At 36.1% G+C, this 21,867-nt stretch overlaps 1 protein-coding gene across 11 annotated transcripts in view; it reads right to left on the bottom strand.

Annotated features, from left to right (window-relative positions):
- WAC (WW domain containing adaptor with coiled-coil) overlaps positions 1 to 21,867 on the bottom strand; it is an 87,633-nt gene that overhangs the window by 5,769 nt on the left and 59,997 nt on the right. For 7 of the 11 annotated variants that reach the window (XM_042991311.1, XM_042991305.1, XM_042991306.1 and 4 more), the window contains exons 7-12: positions 20,856 to 21,164; positions 8,004 to 8,273; positions 6,501 to 6,623; positions 5,429 to 5,577; positions 2,533 to 2,651; positions 858 to 1,044 (exon numbers count right to left, since the gene is read on the bottom strand). In XM_042991311.1, coding sequence (XP_042847245.1) covers positions 858 to 1,044; positions 2,533 to 2,651; positions 5,429 to 5,577; positions 6,501 to 6,623; positions 8,004 to 8,273; positions 20,856 to 21,164 — 1,157 coding nt within the window. The remainder of the gene's footprint in view (positions 1 to 857; positions 1,045 to 2,532; positions 2,652 to 5,428; positions 5,578 to 6,500; positions 6,624 to 8,003; positions 8,274 to 20,855; positions 21,165 to 21,867) is intronic. The other 4 variants (XM_042991302.1, XM_042991304.1, XM_042991307.1 and 1 more) reach the window with 2 other exon arrangements.

The following is a 21,867-nucleotide window of genomic DNA, read 5'->3' as shown; positions in this document are numbered from 1 at the left end:
AATTAAATTAAATTAAAAAAAAGAAAACCCATCGCTAATGGTGGAAAGTACTTTTCAAAGATTTCCCCTTCAACTGCTTGAGAAAACAGTATTTCCAATTTCAGTAATGCACAGCACTAGGATAGATCTCGTGATTTGTGGTTAATAAAAAGATGCTGAGTCAGCTCGAGTAAAGTTCAGGTGTAACACTGATAAAAGGGCCTCACTGTTTTCTTGTGTCATAAGACACACAACATTATCTCTCTGAACTGAGAGAAAATTTCAGACAGTCAGTGATCTGCTCAAAGGGAGAAGCCAGTGGCAGTTACCTGCACTGTCCAAAGGTCCCTCACTACAAAGCAAAACTGTTGCCTCACTTCTAGTTGCTAGTCTAGTGGAGAGAACGACGGAAGACTAGCTACATGAACGGGTTCTAAATATCAGAGTGGCCAGCTGAGTGGAAAAAACACCATGGCTTTGATGTGAGCTCCATCATGATTTAACTGGGTGACCTTGATATAGAATTTATTTGGTCGTAAGGGACTCATTGGTAAAATGGGAAAACTCCTTACCTGTACCGGTTAACAGTTTTGAGAAGTGGAGAAAATAAAGGACTCAGCACAGGTGCTAACTGCTGAGTATCTGATAACGGTAGCTGTAACAGTAATTATTTTAATAGGATAAAAAGTCACCTCATAAATACCCTATAGTTATTTATCAAATATTTTATAAAATGACTACAGACAATCTAATTAGAAATCAGTTATTTTAAAATGTAGCTTAAATTCAGTGATTTGGATTAGATTTTCTAAAAGGAGAAGTTGTATTTTCGTCACTCACCCAAAGGTAAAACATCTTCTGTGAATCATGCAACATACCTGCTTCTCTGCATGATCTGCAGGCCATCCTTGAACATGTTTTATGAGATTTTCATTGAAGTGTGCTGCTAGCGTAGGTGTTAATGAACATGTAGGTCGAGCAGATGAATTCTGTGGTACAACTGTTGCATTTGATGCATTACTACTAGAAGTATGATTTGGACCAGGTGATGGACTTCTCTGGCTACTGGAAGAGAAAACAAAGTTGAATGTGTAGTATGTTTAAAAAAGTAGGTATCCTAGAAAGTGTCAATACCTTCTACTAATTTACAGATATCCAAATTCCTAAGAAAAATTTGTTATTTGAACATCAAATAAATAGAATTTAAAATCCAAACTGTATTTATATCGTGTATTCCTCTCCACACTTTAGGGGGAAAAAAGAGCCCTTTTAACACTAATGTCAGTTAAATTTAAACTACCACTGCTCTCTAAATTTGACAACAGAAACTGTTGATTTCGTATACCAGAGACACTAATAAGAATGTTAGAAACGGTCCAGTTTTAACCGTTGTAGATACAAGGAACTGAATATTCTATTTTACATACATGTAGATAATGGAGGGGAAAAAATCTATTGCCTTTGTTTAACATCAGAACGAAATACTCAATCAGAGGGTAGATAATGTGAAGCAAAATACAGGCATTTTATTGGAGAGCAATGAAGGAGTTTAGTGGCAAAATAAGACCAAAAAAGTAACACTCTGAGATTGGTTATCTTCTTTTAAAACTGTATGGTTTGGGCTAGGGTTTGGGGATATGGTGGTGAGAACCAAAAATTTAATCACCCAAGTTGATTTCCTACCTGCTTCACCAGACTTGGCTCTGAATGAATTTCAGTTATTTCCAAAAACTAAATCTCCCAAAGGATGAAGAGTTTTCATCACTGAGGATATTTAAAATAATACTGCCGCCTCTAAAGACAATTTAAAAGAAGAGTTTCCCAAAAATGTTCTGAGCAATGGCAACATTGCTGGAGTAAGAAGACAGCTTCCCAAGGTGATTATTTTGAAGGGAACAACTCTCATTTGGATGTATAAGTTCTGAAATGCTTGTTTAGAAAACAACAATAAAAACAACAGTTGAATTATTTTGCCACCTCATAGCAAGAAATAAAAATAGGAAAATCAATCAAATGAAAATCATTTAAAGTTGTATTTGTTAATTAACAAAGAAAGTGACAACACAACACAGCCCTATCTGACAAGCAATCCACATAGGGGTCAGAGTTAAAGCTATCAGGAAAACCTGACACAGACCAGTTGGGAAATAAATACTGGCCCGAGTCTTAGATGTAACATTTTTGGCTTCGTCAATACACTCAAAATCTAAAACTGCTATGAGGTTAAAAATGATGTCATTTCCAACAAGTAAAGTATTATACACTCATGTGCCCTCTTTATACAAGTATCACATATTGTTAATCCCATCATATTCCACTAAGTAAAATTCTAAAGAAAGGAATCACTTTCTTCAAGAATAACCCAGCTTCAATACTAGAGATAAATCACCTAGTTGTAATAAGATTTCCCTTTATAAATCTTATAATGCACAAAACAAAGGCTATCCATGGATTCTTCCAAGATCAAGTTCTATTACACATATATATTTATAATATTCAAACAGTGCAGCATGCAATATTAAGGAAAAAATGTTTCAACACCTATCAACTTACTTTGAGCGCTGAAGACTTCGAGGAGAGACAGGTTCATGACCTTGCTGCTTGTCAGCAGTTACAGGCTGCTGTGTGGCCGATTGTGAAACCGGTCCTTGCTTAACTACTGGAGTACTAACCTGAAATGTCAAAATCTGGTGAGATATCCTTCTATCACATAAGACAAATACCATGGAAACTAAATAAAAGCAAAAGTACTATCAACGAAAAGTACCTATTATTTCTATTCTTTAGTAATTTGTTTAAGATAACACAAACTGTCCTAATTCTGTTTCATAATAAAATTAGTATTAGCGATACAGACATATTTAATAGTATAAATCATGGTAATTTAAGGCCCCCAAATCCACACACCCCTCCAAATCTGGTTGAAAAATCTTAAACTGTGAAAAATCTAGAGATTTAAAGAAGTGAACTCAAGTAAGTTCCCCAAGTTCATGTAGTTAGAAGACAGTCAAGTTCTGAGACTAGGATCTAATTTCTTCATAAAACAGCCCAAGGCCGTTAAAGACTACTTTCTGGGTGCCTGGGGGTTCATTTGGTTTAGTGTCCAACTTCGGCTCAGGTCATGATCTTGCGGTTCGTCAGTTCGAGTCCCGCATCGGGCTCTGTGCTGACAGCTCGGAGCCTGGAGCCTCCTTTGCATTCTGTCTCCCCCGCTCTCTCTCTCTCTGCTCCTTCCCCCTCCTCTCTCTCAAAAATAAATAAACATTTAAAAAAATTATTTAAAAAAAGACTACTTTCTTAGCACAATAGTCTAAGAAACTAGTTCTCCTAATGTTGTGCCTACTGTTGTGGAAAGTTTTCTTTCCAATATGCTAAAATAGCTTTTCTGATTTACTGTTACTTATAGATCAAGAAAAATTAATGTTAACACATCACATAAAATACAGCTGGCTCAAATTTCAACATGTGCAGAAAATGTATAGTTTGGCCTATATATTGGTATAGGTATGGCCCATGCAAAATTCAACTGGAGTGGTCTTCAAAGAGATGTTACCCTGTAGAGGTGGAACAAGAAGAGGTCCATAATTGTCAGTGGCGATATATATACTATGCAGGTTCAGATGCCACTGAGAGGGAAAAGAAGTAGTTTTAAACATAAGCCCCAAATTAAGGCGCAAAGGCAACAACAGCCATTTGTGATTAAGTCACATCCTCCGATAGCAGTTATTTTTTTCTTTTCTTTTTTTGATTCATTTTCTCCAAAACAAATCTGTGGATAGCCTGGCAAACTTCTGAATGTAAAAGAACATGTCCTTTTATAAAGACCATTTTTAGAAGATCTATAGAATACCCAATGTCCACTTAAAAAAAAAAACAAACTTGAAAAAGTTTTTTTTTAAATTTTGTTTTAATGTTTATTTTTGAGAGAGAGAGAGAGGGAAAGAGAGAGGGAAAGAGAGAGAGGGAAAGAGAGAGGGAAAGAGAGAGAGAAAAAGAGAGAGAGAGAGAGAGAGCGCGCGCGCGTGGGGGAGGGTCAGAGAGAAAGGGACACACAGAATCTGAACTCACGAACCGGAGATCATGACCCGAGCTGAAGTCGACCGCTTAACCAACTGAGCCACCCAGGCACCCCGAAAAAGTTTTTGAATGCAAAAAATTGATAGCCATATGCTTAAGGGATTTGAAATGCTAATTTTATAACTGACTATAAAACTAACACTACCACTTCCCTTTCAGTCATCATTTATTATACTCTTAAGACACCACCCTGAAGTTAAGTTTTAAGCTCTAAGGATAAGGCCTAAGAATAAGGTCTCTTTAGCTGAAACTCACAATTCTCCCATGAAAATACAGGCAAACAATAAGAAACTGCACAATAAACTAACAAGTTTAAGTCAGAATTTTAAAAACTCAATCCAGATTGACCTTAAAACATGCATAAAGGACTGAAAAAGGAAGGGATAAGCCAACAGGAAGACCTAAGCTGGCCTACCATCAATTTCAAGTTATGGATCAAGGCACTTTTATTTTTAGGCTTCTGCTTATGATTTTATTTCAGTAAAAAATTCCTTGGCATCAAGGACTGAAAACAGCCCGCTTTTTACAACAACTAAAAAGAATTTCCTAAATTTACCATTAAGAAAAAACAAATGCAATTTGTACATACCAACTTCCAAATCTCTTAATGTGTTGCTGGTAGTAGGACTACAAAGCCAAGAATGAGCATGGACTGGGATTTACTTATGAATCTGTAGGCAAGACTCAAATGATGTAGTACAAAATTGGGGTGCAGCACTGTTGTTGTTAAATATATTCCAAAAGGAACAGACCAGCAACTTTCTAACTGTGCCCTGAGGAGCCATCTAGAGAAAATTTCTCCTGGACAAACACAGGCAGTATAGCTTAGTAAAATGGGTTCTGTGTTCAGAAAGACCTAGGTCTCAAATTCTGAGTCCATCACAAAAAAACTAGATTTAACTGAAGGCTTAGTTTTCTTATCTATTAAATGAACCAAACAGTCGTTGATTCTCATGTGACGTTAAATATATACGTTAAAGGCATTAGCACAGAAACAGACTCATCTCTGAAATAAAAGTATGGGGTAGGAGGAGCCACTGGAAAACATGTTCTCTCCTACCTTTTAGAGTTAAACAATTCTACAAACATTAAGACAATTAGCATATCCTTCTTTATCCCACTCTCCAGGTCAGAAATCCCAAAGCGAGTAAGAGAACAGAATCAGTGTGTAAAGAGGAAGCACAGATGAAATTCCCTAATCTAGCCCTCAGTTTACCAAGTCTAACCTGCATCTATTCTCACCCCTCATTCATTCCACCACTGCCTACGTTCTCAAAGAGAGCTTTTTCGACACTACAGATTCTAAAACATTAAGTTGGTTTTTCCAAAAGTGAGTGGTTTCTTTTCCAAATTTCCCTCAAAAGCGACATACCTTTGGCTGTGATGAAACAGGAGGAGTACTAATCAAAGGTTTGATAGGGACTGTGTTAGTTTGAGGTGTGCTTATTCTTGGAGACACATACGATCTTGGGGACGATGCATCAGAAGTTAAAGACATTGGAGACTGATTAGATGGCTGGGCTGTAAAAAAGTGAAGCAATTAATTTCAAAGAAACCAAAACCTCTGCAATGTATGTGAAGAGGTCTTTCCATCTCTTCACAGGCCCCCTGCCCCCCAAAGAGAACACTTAACACTTACCCGAGAAAGTCAAGAACCTGAAGTACTCACTGGGGCCACATGGACTACATTAGCCGCGGATTAGACAGGCACACCTAATGTGTGCCTCCCCTAACCCCTTTCTTAGGCTGGAGCAAGAAGGTAAGCCTGAACCTGTTCTTACATGGGAAGCCACCCTCACCATCCTTATTTCCTCTTTCTTATTCTACACGTAAGCCTGGCTATCCCCCTGTATCTCCTGCTTCATGAGGCTAACCAGAGGAATAGAAGTCTTTTCACTATTACATTTCAATTTCAGAACAAGTATTCCTGCTCAGTTTATCAATTTTTTGACCTGGGGTCGGGGGACAAGTCAAAGTGACCCTTTCACTTCTCTTTTTTCCTATGTATGTCCCTCTCCATTGAATACCTCCACAGAGAAGAGAAATGGCTGATTCAAGACAAGACTTGAGCATTTCTGTATCCTCTGGTCAAAACCCATCTACCATCAAAGCTGAAACCAAACGTCAACTCTTAAAATACATTCAATGTCTCACAAAGATTGAGGGCATCAGTTTACATTTATCTTTGGAGTAAAATATTTCACTGGCAACTTAAATTCTGAATTAAATATATATAACAGGTTTAATGGCAATACTGCAAAACAAATGTCAAAGCTTGCCTCATCTCAAAAAGAATCAGTAAGTAAAAATACTGTATATACTGGTGTTAAAAAAAACCCAAATCATTATTATAGCTAACTTCTTCAAAGACTAAAGAAAAATTTGCTATGAAACCCTCCTCCAAGTTAATATGCAATTCTCGTGATACCTAAGAATATGAATACCTTGTGTAGAGAGCTGAGCAGCTTGAGAAATCAAAGAAGTTATGTTGAAAGCGGATGGTCCAGCAGTAAGAAACTTATGAATTATAGACTGCAATGAGGCTTGTGTCACAGCTGCTGTAAGAACTAAAAACATATTATACCTTAAATTAAAATAAAAACACAGAAGCATTTATGGCATTAGTAGTAACTTGAAAACTCAAAAGAACCCACAGAAAACTACAGTGTTTCAAACTTAGAACTCTAGAAGATAGGAGTAATAAAATGGATCTAGAAATGTGAAATGACAAGACAGAGGAAAAGAAACTTAATCAGTTTATAGCAAAGGAAAACAGTAGTTTCCTTCACACTAAAATTTAGGTGTTCAGTTAAAGAAACTCCTCCAAGACTTGATAAAAACAGTAAAGCATGTTCCCGGGAATTTGCTTATATAACCAGAAAACTGTTCATCCACTGCTAAAGTGCTCAGTATGTTACTTGGAATTAACTGGATAAATAAATGGTAGCTATATCATGCAAATGCTTTATTAGACAAGCTGACCATTCAAATCCTGCACTGATACTCCAACAATCTTTTAAAGGCAGACATTAAAAAGCTAGGTAATTTAGGAATACCATGTATTTTCGACATACAAGATTTTTTATTGTTGGCATTTTTTTACGCTATCATTTCTTCAAACTGTTGAAAAGCCCCACAATCCCTAATAACACAGTTACCTATCACACAATAAAATCAAAATACAGAAAAGTACAATAAAGACAGAAGATTATTGACCAACTAGCCTGAAATAGCTACATGTTTAAGATAAAGGAAGAAATTAACCACTTAACACTACTATTAAATATATTCTGGGACAACAATGGACACAAGTCAAAACTGACTATTTTAAACAGAAAATTTTGCAATGCCTTTAGGACTGTTTGAATGGTTTGTGAATTAAAACTACATCCATTTTTATTCAGACTTCTTTGAGGTGACTACCTAAATAAGTAGCATGCTGACAAGCAAAGTTGGAATACTGCAATTAACTAGAAAAACAAGAAAAATGTTATTTCTCACCTCAAAATTTTTTTCAAGTATTATAAGGAACTACCTGAATTCCTACTTTTATTAATTAGCTTAATATCTCAAATAATGTACTCCTATACAAGAGGTTTTTTTGGAATTCAAGAATTTTTTTGAAATTCTAGAATTCAAGTATTTTCATATCAGTTTTTGGAAATGCTGTTTTTACTTAAAAAAAAAAAAAAAAAAAACAAAAAAAACAACTCACCATACACATTACGCAAACACAGAACAGCTCATCTCCACTAACTACCAGGTACACAGCAAGTCTTAAATAATATACAGAAAAAATCCAAATATTGCTAATGCAATTACAATACCAAAGGCCTTGGATTATGGGGGATATAAATCCTAGCAAATGAAGTTCAAATGTGAATTTCAAAATGAAACAAAGACCAATGCAAATGAATTTTTAAAAAGTTTTGACTATGAAAATTTACCTTCATTTATTTTGGATATGTCCACATTAGAATTATTAAGTTGCAGTGTGGCTTGCAAAGCAGGAAGCAACTGTCTAAGAAGGTTTGGGTCCTGGAGTAATGGAGGTATTGGGGACTGTGGAACAGGAGAAACCGGGATTGCTGAAGCTGATGTTGGAGGTGCAGACGTGGGATTCAGTCCAGAGGCAGAAGATGTGGAAGGAGTTGTGCAAGAATGTGATACAGATTTGTCTCCTGGCGTAGACTCTGGGTAAAAAGGAGATAACAAGGCTGAAAAAAGTTACTTGAATAGAGAAAACTGGAACCGACAGCAAAAAAAACAACTTTCCTGCGTCAAACACCTAACTCAAGTAACCTCATTTAATCTTTCCAAGGTAGCACAGAGGGGGCTCAGTAAATATTTGACTGATTAGAATAATGAGGGAGGGCATTTTTATATCCCAACTTCATAGGTGAGAAAACTAAAAAAGAGAGATTATGGAACTTGCTTGAAATCACAACACCTGGTATAAAGCAGTGATTCAACCACATTCATGTCTGATTCTGAAAGTACCATGCTCTGTTTACTGGTAATGCTGTTTCAAAAAGTTATGAATTAACTACACCGTTAAATAAGCTTCCATTGGGATAAACGGACAATGTAATTCTCCTGAACTTAATTTAAGATGAAAATGTTTATGACCACAGTAACAACCCTCCTAATAAACACAATGGCCTGAATACAAATCAAGATTGGCACCATGATGAGCACCTCCAGAATAGGGGAAGGACAGATGAATGAGGAGACTCCCTACTTTGAACTTTTATACTTAACAATTGAGTTTTACGATTACATACTTTTAAAAACATTCATGGAAAATTATCATCATTTGAAAGCAGTCCATGCAAATTATGTATATAGATTCAACGTAATTGCAATCAAAACCCCAATAGCATTTTTAGCAGCATTTGACAAGATGATTCTATTAACTTACTTAAAAAAGACAAGGGCTGGTACAGCCACAAAATTCGTGAAGAAAAAGAACATAGCTAGTGAGATGTGTCTTGCCAGTATAAAAACTTACATTTAAAACCAATTTAAGGAAGATCAAGCTTCTGTATACATATTTAAGTCTTTAGAACTAGTAAAGGAAAATAGGAAAGTATCTTTGAGATCTAGATACAGAAAATTACAAAAAACAAACCAATTGCATTCAAAGTATTGATAACCGAAGTACTTTACCTAGAAATCAAGAAAGAAACCACATGATAGAAAAATGAACAGAAGACCTGAAATAAAAAGACATTTCACAGAAGGAACTTGAATGCCTTTAGAAAACACGGGGTAATCAACTTCACTGATATTCAGGAAAATGCAAATCAACAGGATATCCTTTTATGCTTACCAGATTGACAAAAATTTGAAAATCTGACAATATCAAATGTTGAAAAGGAGTAACAGGAACATTTCTGATGGACACTAAATTGATGTACCCACACTGCAGAATGATTGGGCATTATCTAGGAAATGTGGAGATGCACACACCTGATGACTCAGTAATTCCCTTTAGGAAGAATACCCTTAGAGAAACTGATGTATGTAAATTGGGAGAAATATTCAACAATATTTATAATAGTACTATGCTTGTTTTCATTTTAGCACAAAACTAGAAACAAACTAAATGTCTACCAACAGAAAGATGAACATAAACTATTTTCATATCATGGAATTTTACTAATACAGTAACTTTAATGGACGAAAAAATGAGTTAGAGGACACCTGGGTAAAAAACATTAAGACTCAACTATTCAAGATATTCATACACGCTCTTACAATACTGGCCTAAAGACTAAATATGAAGATTTGCTTAAGTATCTTTAGTTTCCCATACACACCCATTTCTTGAAGATGATTTTCAAGCTCATATATACATTGTACAACCCAAATTAAGACTATTACGAGGCATGAAAGTTTCAGGAATATTACACTGGTAGTAACTGTAAATCCTCATTTCCAATTCTCAGAACTAAACATTCTTTAATCTTCATGTCCCCAAAGAAGCTGGGAATTACTAGCAAACTTACTGAAAAGGGACTCCTCTATCAGCCTTTTTACACCACCACTGTAATAGTAAAACACAACCAGGGGCAATAGCTCTCTCAAGTATGGACCTCATAGCTGCTATAAATACATTTCAAGGCTATGCTGATCAACTACGACCAATTCATAAAGTATAAGACATTTTAATTTTTGTAAGGCACACATTCTAAAGGAGGATTATTAAGCCTAGCAGACCGCTTATCATGTCTAACCCTGCTGTTCTGGATTCACAAATATACAGAAACTTGAATGAAGTAAGGTTTTCTCTGTGAAAACATGCTGTCAGTTATTACATTTTCTGGGGTAAAGACTATAGTAACAGTTTTCTCCAGATCATATTCCACAAGGGTCAGCTTAGTCAACATATTGCTGAGGGGCAAATTTTTTTTTTTTTTTAAGTTTGAGAGAGAGGGCCCATGAACAAGCACATGTGAGAGCGTGGGAGGCACAGAAAGAGAGGGGAGAGAGAATCCCAAGCAGACTCCAGGTCATTAGGGAGCCCAACAAGGGGCAGGATCTCACAACCCTGAGATCATGACCTGAGCTGAAATCTAGAGTAGGATCTTAAACCAACTAAGCCACCCAGGTACACCCCCCCTTAGGGCCATTCCTGGTTAATGTTTAAAGAATGTTTTTAATGTTTATTTGTTTTTGAGAAAGAGAGAGAGACACAAGGAGAGGCAGACACAGAATCCGAAGCAGGCTCCAGGCTCTGAGCTGTCAGCACAGAGCCTAAGGCGGGGCTCGAACTCGTGAACAGTGATATTATGACTAAAGAAGGTAAAAACGGTCTCCAACTGTATTTTGATGCTGTTAAATCTATCCAGACTTTAAAAAATCAACACAACTTAAAAACTTTTCAGTGTTACCCTTTAATCCAAGAAAAGGAAACACTCCCAAGATAGAAAACTAATACACATCACTATAAAGAAATAAAGTAACAAAACATAAATATCCTTACCTCCTAGTTTTAATGTTTATTTACCATAAGAATAAATTTCTTTTGAAGTTTTGTGGAAGATTACTGATGAGCAGTATAAAACTAGCTGGTACTACTAAATACCTATGAGACCCTTAAACAAGTAACATCTCGATCGAAAGGCCAGGATTTTTCTATTAAAAGGTTTGATTTTGAATATTAGTTTTCAACAAAATGCTGATCAGAATCATCTATAAAGCTGAAAACAAAATTAAAACAAAACAAAACAAAACAAAAACCTAGATACTTGGACTCCACTCCTACTAAACCTGGGGAGGCCCAAGCATATGTTGAACTTGTGAGAATTCTATGGGTGATTCTGACATCCTTGCTGATTTTGAAAAAATAGATTAGAGAACTTCCGAGGTTCCTTTTAACTTTAAAAACCAAAGGAAACAAAAGCAAAACAAAATTAAAAAAGCATACCACAAACATACAGGAGTGAATAGAGTTAAGGATAAGATGCAAGACAGGGAAACTAAATCTTTTTTTTCAAGGCAGGTCTTCAGTATACGATTGTTTTTTTTTTTTTTTTTTTTAAATTTTTTTTTTTCAACGTTTTTTATTTATTTTTGGGACAGAGAGAGACAGAGCATGAACGGGGGAGGGGCAGAGAGAGAGGGAGACACAGAATCGGAAACAGGCTCCAGGCTCCGAGCCATCAGCCCAGAGCCTGACGCGGGGCTCGAACTCACGGACCGCGAGATCGTGACCCGGCTGAAGTCGGACGCTTAACCGACTGCGCCACCCAGGCGCCCCACGATTGTTTTTTTTTAATTGAAGTATAATTGACATACAATACTGTATTAGTTTCAGGTGTTCAACAATCTTTATCCATATATATTGTGAAATGATCAATTACGAAATTATTTTTCTTGTGATGAGAACTTTCAAGATTGATTGTCTTGGCAACTTTCAAATATTAACTGTATTAATAACTATAGTTGCCATGCTACACATTATTGTCCCCATGCTTCCATTTTATAACTGGAAGTTTATACCTTTTGACTTCCTTTACTCATTTCCCCCCTGGCAACCACCAATCTGGTCTCTGTATCTATAAGCTTGGTTTTATATTTTTAGATTCCTCATATAAATATTTCCATGCTATTTTAAATAATAGCTCCACCCTAAGACACATACCCATGCAAACGCCCTTCCAAAGCATGTTACGTTATACATTTAAAATATTAGTTGCCTCAATCTACATGTATAACTGAAAATAATGGAGCTTATTAATATAAATATGCTACCCCAAAAGGCAGTCTTAGTTTTATCATTAAAATATCACAAAAGGTGGGGCGCCTGGGTGGCTCAGTCGGTTGAGCATCCGACTTCAGCTCAGGTCATGATCTTGTGGTTCGTGAGTTTGGGCCCCACGTCGGGCTCTGTGCTAACAGCTCAGAGCCTGGAGCCTGCTTCTGACTCTCTCTCTCCCTCTCTCTCGGCTCCTCCCCCACTCGTGCTCTGTCTCTCTCTAAAATAAACATTAAAAAAAATTTTTTTTAAATATCACAAAAGGTATTAGTTGGGTACCTTTCCTCTGAGTTCTGACTGTCCTAACACAGATCTATCATATTACTCAGCATCTTCTATTATATAGTTTATTATCTTTATGTTTCCCTCCTACTAGAACTTGAACTCCTTCAAGAGAGGAATTTTGTTGTATTTACTTCTGTAGCCCTGGTACAAAAATAGGACTTGGCAACAAGGTGGCATCAACAAGTGTTTGTTGAATGGGTGCCTGATTCTGTCATTAAGGCCCAGGTCCACATACATGTGCTCTCCCTCTCCCTCTTAACCTCTAGGTGTAGAACTTATGATAATGGGGTGGAAAGCCTAAGGTCTCCAAACAGCCAATTAACGGCTTACTTTATGCTATTTTCAAAACAGGGATTAACAGTATACAGTCTTAGAGATAAATTTAACTTCTTTAAACTTATTTTAAATAATCTTACATTCGGGCACCAGGCTGGCTCAGTCGTTAAGCATCGGACTTCGGTTCAGGTCATGATCTCACAGTTCATGAGTTTGAGTCCCACATGGTGTGAGCTCATGTTCCCCTTCAGGTAGAAGGAACACAAGCCCCACTTCTCTTTCTCTCTCTCTCTCCCTCTGCCCCTCCTGGGATTCTCTCTCTCTCGTGCGCACTCTCTCTGTGTCTCTCAAAAATATCTTATACTCAATCCCCTTTTTAAAAAAATATAAGAAATTATATTTGGAACAGTCATCTAGTTTTTTTTTTTTCACTATTAATATATGAAATTTATTGTCAAATTGGTTTCCATACAACACCCAGTGCTCATCCCAAAAGGTGCCCTCCTCAATACCCATCACCCACCCTCCCCTCCCTCCCACCCCCCATCAACCCTCAGTTCTCAGTTTTTAACAGTCTCTTATGCTTTGGCTCTCTCCCACTCTAACCTCTTTTTTTCTTTTTCCTTCCCCTCCCCCATGGGTTTCTGTTAAGTTTCTCAGGATCCACATAAGAGTGAAACCATATGGTATCGGTCTTTCTCTGTATGGCTTATTTCACTTAGCATCACACTCTCCAGTTTCATCCACGTTGCTACAAAAGGCCATATTTCATTCTTTCTCATTGCCACGTAGTATTCCATTGTGCATATAAACCACAATTTCTTTATCCATTCATCAGTTGATGGACATTTAGGCTCTTTCCATAATTTGGCTATTGTTGAGAGTGCTGCTATAAACATTGGGGTACAAGTGCCCCTATGCATCAGTACTCCTGTATCCCTTGGCTAAATTCCTAGCAATGCTATTGCTGGGTTATAGGGTAGGTCTATTTTTAAAAACCTCCAAAATATAGTTTTTTCTATATAGCCGTTTAATTTTCTTAAGTTTTATTTAAGTAATCTCTACACCTCATTTAGGGCTTGAACTTACAACCCTGAGATCAAGAATTGCAAGCTCTTCCAACTGAGCCAGCCAGGTACCCTCAGGTATTTAATTGTAATTAACATTTCTATGAGACCTTTTAATCTGGAATCTAATCTGTTAGGAAGTAAGGCTGATATACTTAATAACATGCTCATTACAAGTGTGTATCAAACATAAATAAAAACTATTTTGCATTACAAAGCCATTCCTATAGGCTTTCAGTTTTAAAGAATATCAGCCTGGTCTCATTCCTTTAAAAGCAAACTTTCCCAAGCATTCAAACCAACCTAGGTTCCTTTGAGCGTTTTTTTTAGTCTCTTCCCAAAGCTGTTTTAAACTTAAATTAAGTCACTTTCCCATCTGATATTTCTATGATTTACAGATCTCTAACCAATTATTCCCTTTAATATGAGCCTTAAAATAAGTATGTTATCCTCTGATTTTAACTTCTGTATATATAGCATTGACAAAACCTTTTTCTTTCCTTTTATGCCTGTAAATATGAATTATTCATTTATATTTCCAACGCTTACCAGTAGGGGGCGAAACCTACTAAAGACTAAACTGCACATACAAATCACACAGAAATCTGTTACTACACTCTGAGTTGTTAAGGTTAAAAGTAACATTCACCTCTTCTAATTCTAGGCACCCATTCAAAATATCCAAGAGCATAAACCAAAGTCAAAATCTATTTCTGACCTACATTTTGCTGGTATGCCAAGTAATTCCTTTTTGAACTACACAGTAAGATCTAAACAGATACGGCACTTAAAGAGTAAAAGGTACTATATTGCATTTCTAAACATTAATCTCCTATGATGTCTGGACAGTTGCTGTAATGCCACTCCACCAGGACATGCAAACAAGTACAAACCACCGATGCAACAAGGGCAGTCTGTTTTGTCCTATTTTGTAGTAGTGGTGTGATACTGAAAATTACAACATGGAGAAGTTGCAAAGGAAACAAAGTATTCAAGCGTAGTAGAATAAGAAAACAAAACAAAACTGTAAAGTAGCTTGTTGACAGCAATATAATCTGTGACTTTCATTTATTTTTACTTTGATAACTCATGAATACTTTAAATCATCTATCCATCCACTAAGGTACTTAAGTATGGTGTTGATGTGAAATATATTAGGATATATTTTTGCAACTTGCTTTTTTATTCAACTGAGAAAATCTTTAGGCTAACAGATATAAAGGATAAACATTTTAAAACTTTTAACAGATTTTATTAAAATGACTCCTGCAATAACCAACTTATATATTCCCACCGATTGTGCTTCCCCACATTCAACTGTTAACTGTCACTAATCTTAAGGATGAAAAATCTCATTTTACTCTCCAATTTGTATTGACAAAGCTTTCTCTTGAAAATTTTTATGCTGTTAAAATACATACAATATAAAATTTACCACTTTAACCATTTCTAGGTTTACAATTCAGTGGCATTAAGTATATACATTGTTGTGCAATGTAAACATCACCACTATTCATCTCTAGAACTTTTCCATCTCTCCAAACAGAAATTCTGTAACCAATTAAACAAGGATTCCTCACCATCCTGCTCCCTGGAAGTCACTATTCTACTTTCTGTCTCTGAATTTGCTCACTCTGAGTACCACATAGAAGCGGAATCACAAGTATTTGTCCTTTTGGGTCTGGCTTATTTCACTTAGCATAAGGTCTTCAAGGTTCATCCATGTTGCAGCATGTGTCATAAATTCCTTCCTTTTTCAGGGTAACGCTGCATGTGTCACACATTTTGTTTATCCTGTTTCAGCTGATGGACACTTGGACTGTTTCCACCTTTTGGCTACTGTAAAGAATACTGGTAAGAACAACGTCCATGTATTAATACCTGTTTGATTCCCTTTCACTTCTCTTGGCTATGTACCTAAGCACAGAATTGTCTGATCCTATGGTAATTCCAGGTTTTGTTTTTTTGAGGAAACACTGTATCCCAAAGGAGCTGCATCATTTTGCAATCTTACAGGAAATGTACATGGGGTCTAATTTTTTCCACATCCTCAAAAACACTTATTTTCATTGCTGTTTTTATAGTAGTCATCCTATGGGTGTGAACTATGTATTTCACCGTGCTGAATGCCTTTTCAGCTTACTGACTAGCCACTAGAACATCTTCCTTGGAGAAACGTCTTTTCGAATCCTTTGCCCATATTTGAACCAAGTTGTTTCATTTAATTGTTCAGTTACAGGATTTCATATATTCTGGACATTAATTCTGTATCAGACATATGATTTACAATTTACTTCCTCTCATTCTGTGGATTGTCTTTTCACTCTAGAGTGTCCTCTGATGCACAAGTTTTTAATTTTGATGAAGTTCAATTTATTTTATTTTGCTGCCTGTGCTTTTTGTATCATAATTAAGAAATCACCACCAAATCCAATGTCCTAAAGATTTTCACCTGTTTTCTTCTGAGAGTTTTATAGTTTTAGCTCCTAGGTTTAAGGTCTCTGATCCATTAAGTTAATTTTTTATAACTGTAAGCCAAGGCTGGCAATTTTAAATTCCTCTTCTATAATTGCCTGTTCATATCCATTGCTCATTTGTCTTACGTGTTCAAATCTATCAACATTTTTTTCAAAGGCAAATGCATTTTGGGTCTTGATTTAAAAAGTCCTCCCCTACTCTCAAATTAAAACTGTATTTTCTAATATTCTTTCATCACAGGTACTGCATTTCTCCTGCACCACTGTTCAAAGTGCCATCGTAGGTTGACTAACATCATTTTAAACTTATTGATTAAAACAGACTAAATTCTTCCACTAATGTATTCAGTTATTCAACAAAATTTGAGTAACTCTATGGCCAGTCTTATTAATTTTCATGAATAGTTATTAATCCCAAAAATTATTATAAAGCAAAGCAACTCAGGGCTGAAGGTGGCCCACTACAGCTGGTTAACGACCAACTTAAGTCTTCAGGTTCATTCAGGTTTCACACTGACTACAGACACCATCAAAACACAAAAGGGAAATGTATTCCAAGTGCCTAACTCACACCTCATGTTAATGAAGGACTAATCTCCCCTCCCATTAGATTAAGAGTGTGGAACCAAGTAAATGGTTAGATATGCTAATCTCCTAAAAGCTATCTTGTACATCACTGAATAGATCTGCTTCTGTGGCCATTTTGCTTTACTTTTCAAGTTTATCTATGCTAATAAATCAAAACTCTAAATTACTAAATAAGAAACTTCATAATTAAGGTCATTAAACTCCTCTGGACTGGCAGTTATTTGGCCAAAGCAAAGGTCTCTTGCTCATTTTGTCATGTCACAAATCCAGAAGGGAGGGCAGAGTTAGGACCGATTTAGAATGGTCAATGGGGTACCAACCGATAAAAATCAAATTTTAGGTTTTTAAGCACATCACTATCTCTGTTACTTTGTTATACGGTTGTTCAGGAGAGTAATCTTGCCAGCAGATGTTCAAATGTTACCCTAGCAACAGATACAGATCTAAAGATACACGACCTTATTTCACTCTACTGAACACCAGGATTGTTCCCTATAAAACGGGAGCTTCAGATTCTCCACACTCTGGCTTCTCAAGCAAGTATTTGAATTTATCTTGGGCTCTTTTTCTCAAAAGGCACACTGGCATTTTGGCATCTAAATCTATTGCTGGTATCTTTTAATTAGATTCACAACAAATAGAGAATACTTTATTTCTGCAAATACATTTCTTAAAACATGACCACTGCAGGTGTTTCCCCAACTTTTAACACACTCATTACCCTTCTTTCAGGTATCATCTACAACAAATATTTACTGACTGCCTATTATTTTGTCAACAACTAGAGACAGAGAAGTGGTAAACAAAACAAAGACCTTGCTCTTGTATTACTTAATACAGCACCCTACCACTGATATCCCTAGATAGAGCTTAGCTATACTATCAGCACTTATTACCAAGAGTCCAAAGAGTCTGATCTTACCAGAACCATCAACCTCTCAATATAAATTTATTTGTTAGGGCAAATCCAAACAAGGAAATCACTGTATTGATGAGAAGAGTCAATAGGAAGCTTAACTTAAATAACATGGATGTCTCCATTGAGGAAAAAAAAAAATATTTCAAATTAATGAGCAGTTCACAAATTTAGACTAAGTGCTAAACAATCCGAAAAGATCCAAACAGTCATATAAGAATATTGTCTTCAATTCGGAGGCAAGGAGTACCTGCAAAGATGATACGATTTTCCCTCTATCAATAGTCAATTCCAAAGTAATCAAGGTTCTTCCTATAATACCTATGATTTGTCAGGAATTTTGAGTTACTGGACTCCAAATTAATATAGATTTGTGTCTTTCATTACCTACAGTTTTAATGGAAACAATGGCGAAGCTGCCTCTAACACCAGGTGGCAACATTCAGGCTCTTCTTAGCTAAGAGATACATCACCTTCCCGTATAATTATGTTTTAAGGAATAAACTAAATTGTATGATAAACACTTGGCCCCAAACCTGGTACACAGTTAATTTTTAATGATGTTTAAAAAGTTTGTCAGGAATGGTGCTTATAGCATGGAGGGAGAGGGCAGAAGGTGAAACAAGTTCAACATGCAATTAACATCTAACCCTAAACAGTTTAATTAAAGGAACTAAAATTAAAATGTGTAAGTGCTGTAATAAATAAAAGCACCTGATGTTTGGGAAACACAGAGACTGGGAGAGACATTGAAAACCCAACGACATTAGAGCTGGCTCTTAAAGAAAGAGTACTGAGTTCAACAGGATGGAACGGAAGAACAAACATGTCCTTCTTTTAAGCAAAGGCTCAAAACATGAAAGAATATAACATGCCCTAAGAAATGCACAAGTTTGCAAAAGATGAAATATGGGGAATGGTGGAGATCAAGCCAGTCAGACAGGCGGCAACCAGACTATCAAGTACTTGCTATGATCATCTTACTAAAAAGTATGGACTTTATCCTGTGGATAATGGAAAACTATTAGAAAATTTTAAACAAAGAAGTTAACACAATCCAACCTAAATTTTATGATGATGCCACCATAAGTCTGGGTAGAAGGAAGCAGAGCGGTTCAGATAGTTATTTCAAAAGAGATGCCCTGAGTTTCAATAACGGTAGTAACAATAACCAGAGAAAGGATACACACACACACACACACAAGATACAGAAGGCAGAATCCAGGATTTGTCAATAGACAGGTAAGGGTAGGTGCAGATGAACCTTGTTGAAGAACAAGGAATAGCTGGGAGAATAGTGTAGTTACTCACTGAGAACCTAAGAATAAATTGTGGGGAAAGGGAGGAATCTGGGACACATATATGCAGTAGGAGTTAGAAATAAAGATTTGGGAGTCACCTTTGTAGACAAAGCAGCCACAAGAACAACTGTTCAGCAAAAGAGAACATGCTGAGCAAGAAAAAAAGAACAAACCACAGGAAAAGGCTGAACGATACCGATATTTAAGGAGGGCAAAGAGAATTAGTAAATTGAAGAGTGGCAGTATCCCAGAAGCTAAGGAAAGAAAGAATTTCAAAAGGGAGGTAAGAGCTAAGAAGTAAGTGTTAAATGAACGAGAGAGGAAATGAGACAAAGACTTTTTAAAGGCCACAGGATTTTAACTGACAGGATTTTAAAATAAAATTTCTGTGACCAAATAATCAAAATTATAAACCATTAACATCCTTTAGAAAGTTCTATCACATTAACAATTACTGCATTAATTCAGATTTCATCTCTCAAGAATTCTCTTCACCAACTTAATTCTGCATCAAGGTAAATAGGACTTACACGTATGAATTCTGGTACAAACCACCTTAGCGGAATCTGACATTTGGAACAACCTGCTTAAGGTTTAATGTATTAAAAAGACTATACGATCAAAGTCTGTGGCTTAATATGTAACCACTACTACAAGAGAAATTCAAGTAACATGCATAAAAGGAAACAAGAAGCAAAAGAAACCAAACTATGAGAACCCTTTGTCAACAAATTAATGTGAAATACCGAATCGGGTGATAGATTAAAAGCTTAAAGACTCATCAGATCCATGTAGCATCTCCCAAACTCATAGGACGTTTAAAAGTTTCTCAACAGTTACTGATGCTAATCTGCCAATTAGTCTAATGGGTCTTGCCCATAATTTACTTCCTTAATGCCTTTTAATTGCCTTTATGTCTTAAAACGCGTTATTACGTGTGAAGTTTAGTAGAACTGTGGTCCACGCAGATATAATTATCTCATCGCTCTGCTTCTGTTGTGTGTTACCTCCCGAGTAGTTGTTGCCACAATTTTTCTCTTAACTCTTTTAACAAGCTACGGTTATCAGCACTGAGTTGTATAAAAACACAATTTGGGTTGCAAAGTTTAACTTCTACTCTTCAGATTAAAGTTCTATTTCAGACATTAAGACTCTATCTTATGGCCCATGACACAGTTTTCTAATTCACAAATTAAAACCAATAGTTGCACGGTATGCAGAAATAACAAGCTTTAAAATGTCTATTCATATTATATTCATATTAAATTTTAATTAACAGAAAATTGAAACCATATCTGAACTAAACCATCATGACAATTATTACAAAAACTGAAAATTATACAAATATGAAGGGACAGTCCTTTGACTTTGAGAAGTTATTTAAACCATTACTGTTATAAATTAAGCACGTGACTTCAAAGTGTCAAAGGCAAAAAACAGTGCAAAAGCTTCATAATTAAAAATTAAAAGAAAAAGCTAAATATGGCTAACTCTAGACCTAAATCTATGCAGTAACATTCCAAAAGACTTTTAAAGAGTCTTATTCAAGCTAATGGAGATAATGTAATATAATCAAAAACTCAGAAACTATAGTTCAACGTGCATCATCTGGTAATAATGGCATACCTTTTCTTTCTGTTTTCTGTGCAGGGACAGAAGATGTGGGTGTAGGCAGTTTTGATAAAGTAGATGCTCCATTAGCATCAAATGATTTCTTTGGCTGGTGATCAGACTGTAGCGTAAATGGACTAGAAGGAAGAGTGCTTGGGGTAGCAGTTGGATGAACCACTGGTTTGATGGGGTGCTGTACTGGCGTAGAACTACTGTGAGTCTCTGCTCTTGGCAGTCTGTAGTCTCTGTCATTGTGTCTGCTTGTTTGAGACAAAATATTCTGTGGGAGCAAACTACTGGCATCACTGGAATGCTTGTCTTCCACTTTAGTTCACAGTTCGAAAAAAGAGATGTTGGAATGACGGAAGGGGGAAGAAAAAAGATTACGTTAGAATCCTGTCTTTAACATCAGCTAATTTAGCAACATACCTGTACTTGTATCTTGATATAAAACTGCAAGCCCAGTTAGTATCTGCAGTTTTACCACTAGCATATATAAAAATCCGAATACTGAAAGAGAGAAATTTTAGCTCAATTGTAATTAAGCATTAATCTATACTCAGACTTCAAGTGGGCTACTAGTTTCGGGCGATTCTTTAGAACCACACCACAGTTCACACAAAACATGGAAAAAATAAATATATGGAGTTATAACATTTTACTCAAATGAAAACCCTTTTAAATATTTTAAAATAGAAAAGGGAAATGGTCCATTCCTTTAAAATATGGACCACAGGTTCTAATAATTGAATTATCCACAGTGGTTCAACGGCAAAGGAATATCAGCTTTATTAGCCTGATTGTTCTGAATAGTAAAGTAGCTAACTAGTGGTCTCTAAAGTAGTTTGTGCTAGGGCTTAAATGACCTTATTTTGGGATGGCTGAATTTATGATGTACTGTGCTTTCAAAACATAAATCAGTTCATATTTTTAATAATGCTAATAATACCATTTAGTTATAAACTCAAGTTATAGATAATGCTACCTGAAAATACAAAGCCTACATCTGGCAGCACAGTCAGAAAAT

Source organism: Panthera tigris, chromosome B4, assembly GCF_018350195.1.
Source record: "Panthera tigris isolate Pti1 chromosome B4, P.tigris_Pti1_mat1.1, whole genome shotgun sequence".
NCBI classification, from domain to species: Eukaryota; Metazoa; Chordata; class Mammalia; order Carnivora; family Felidae; genus Panthera; species Panthera tigris.
This window is presented reverse-complemented; position numbering and strand designations above follow the sequence as displayed.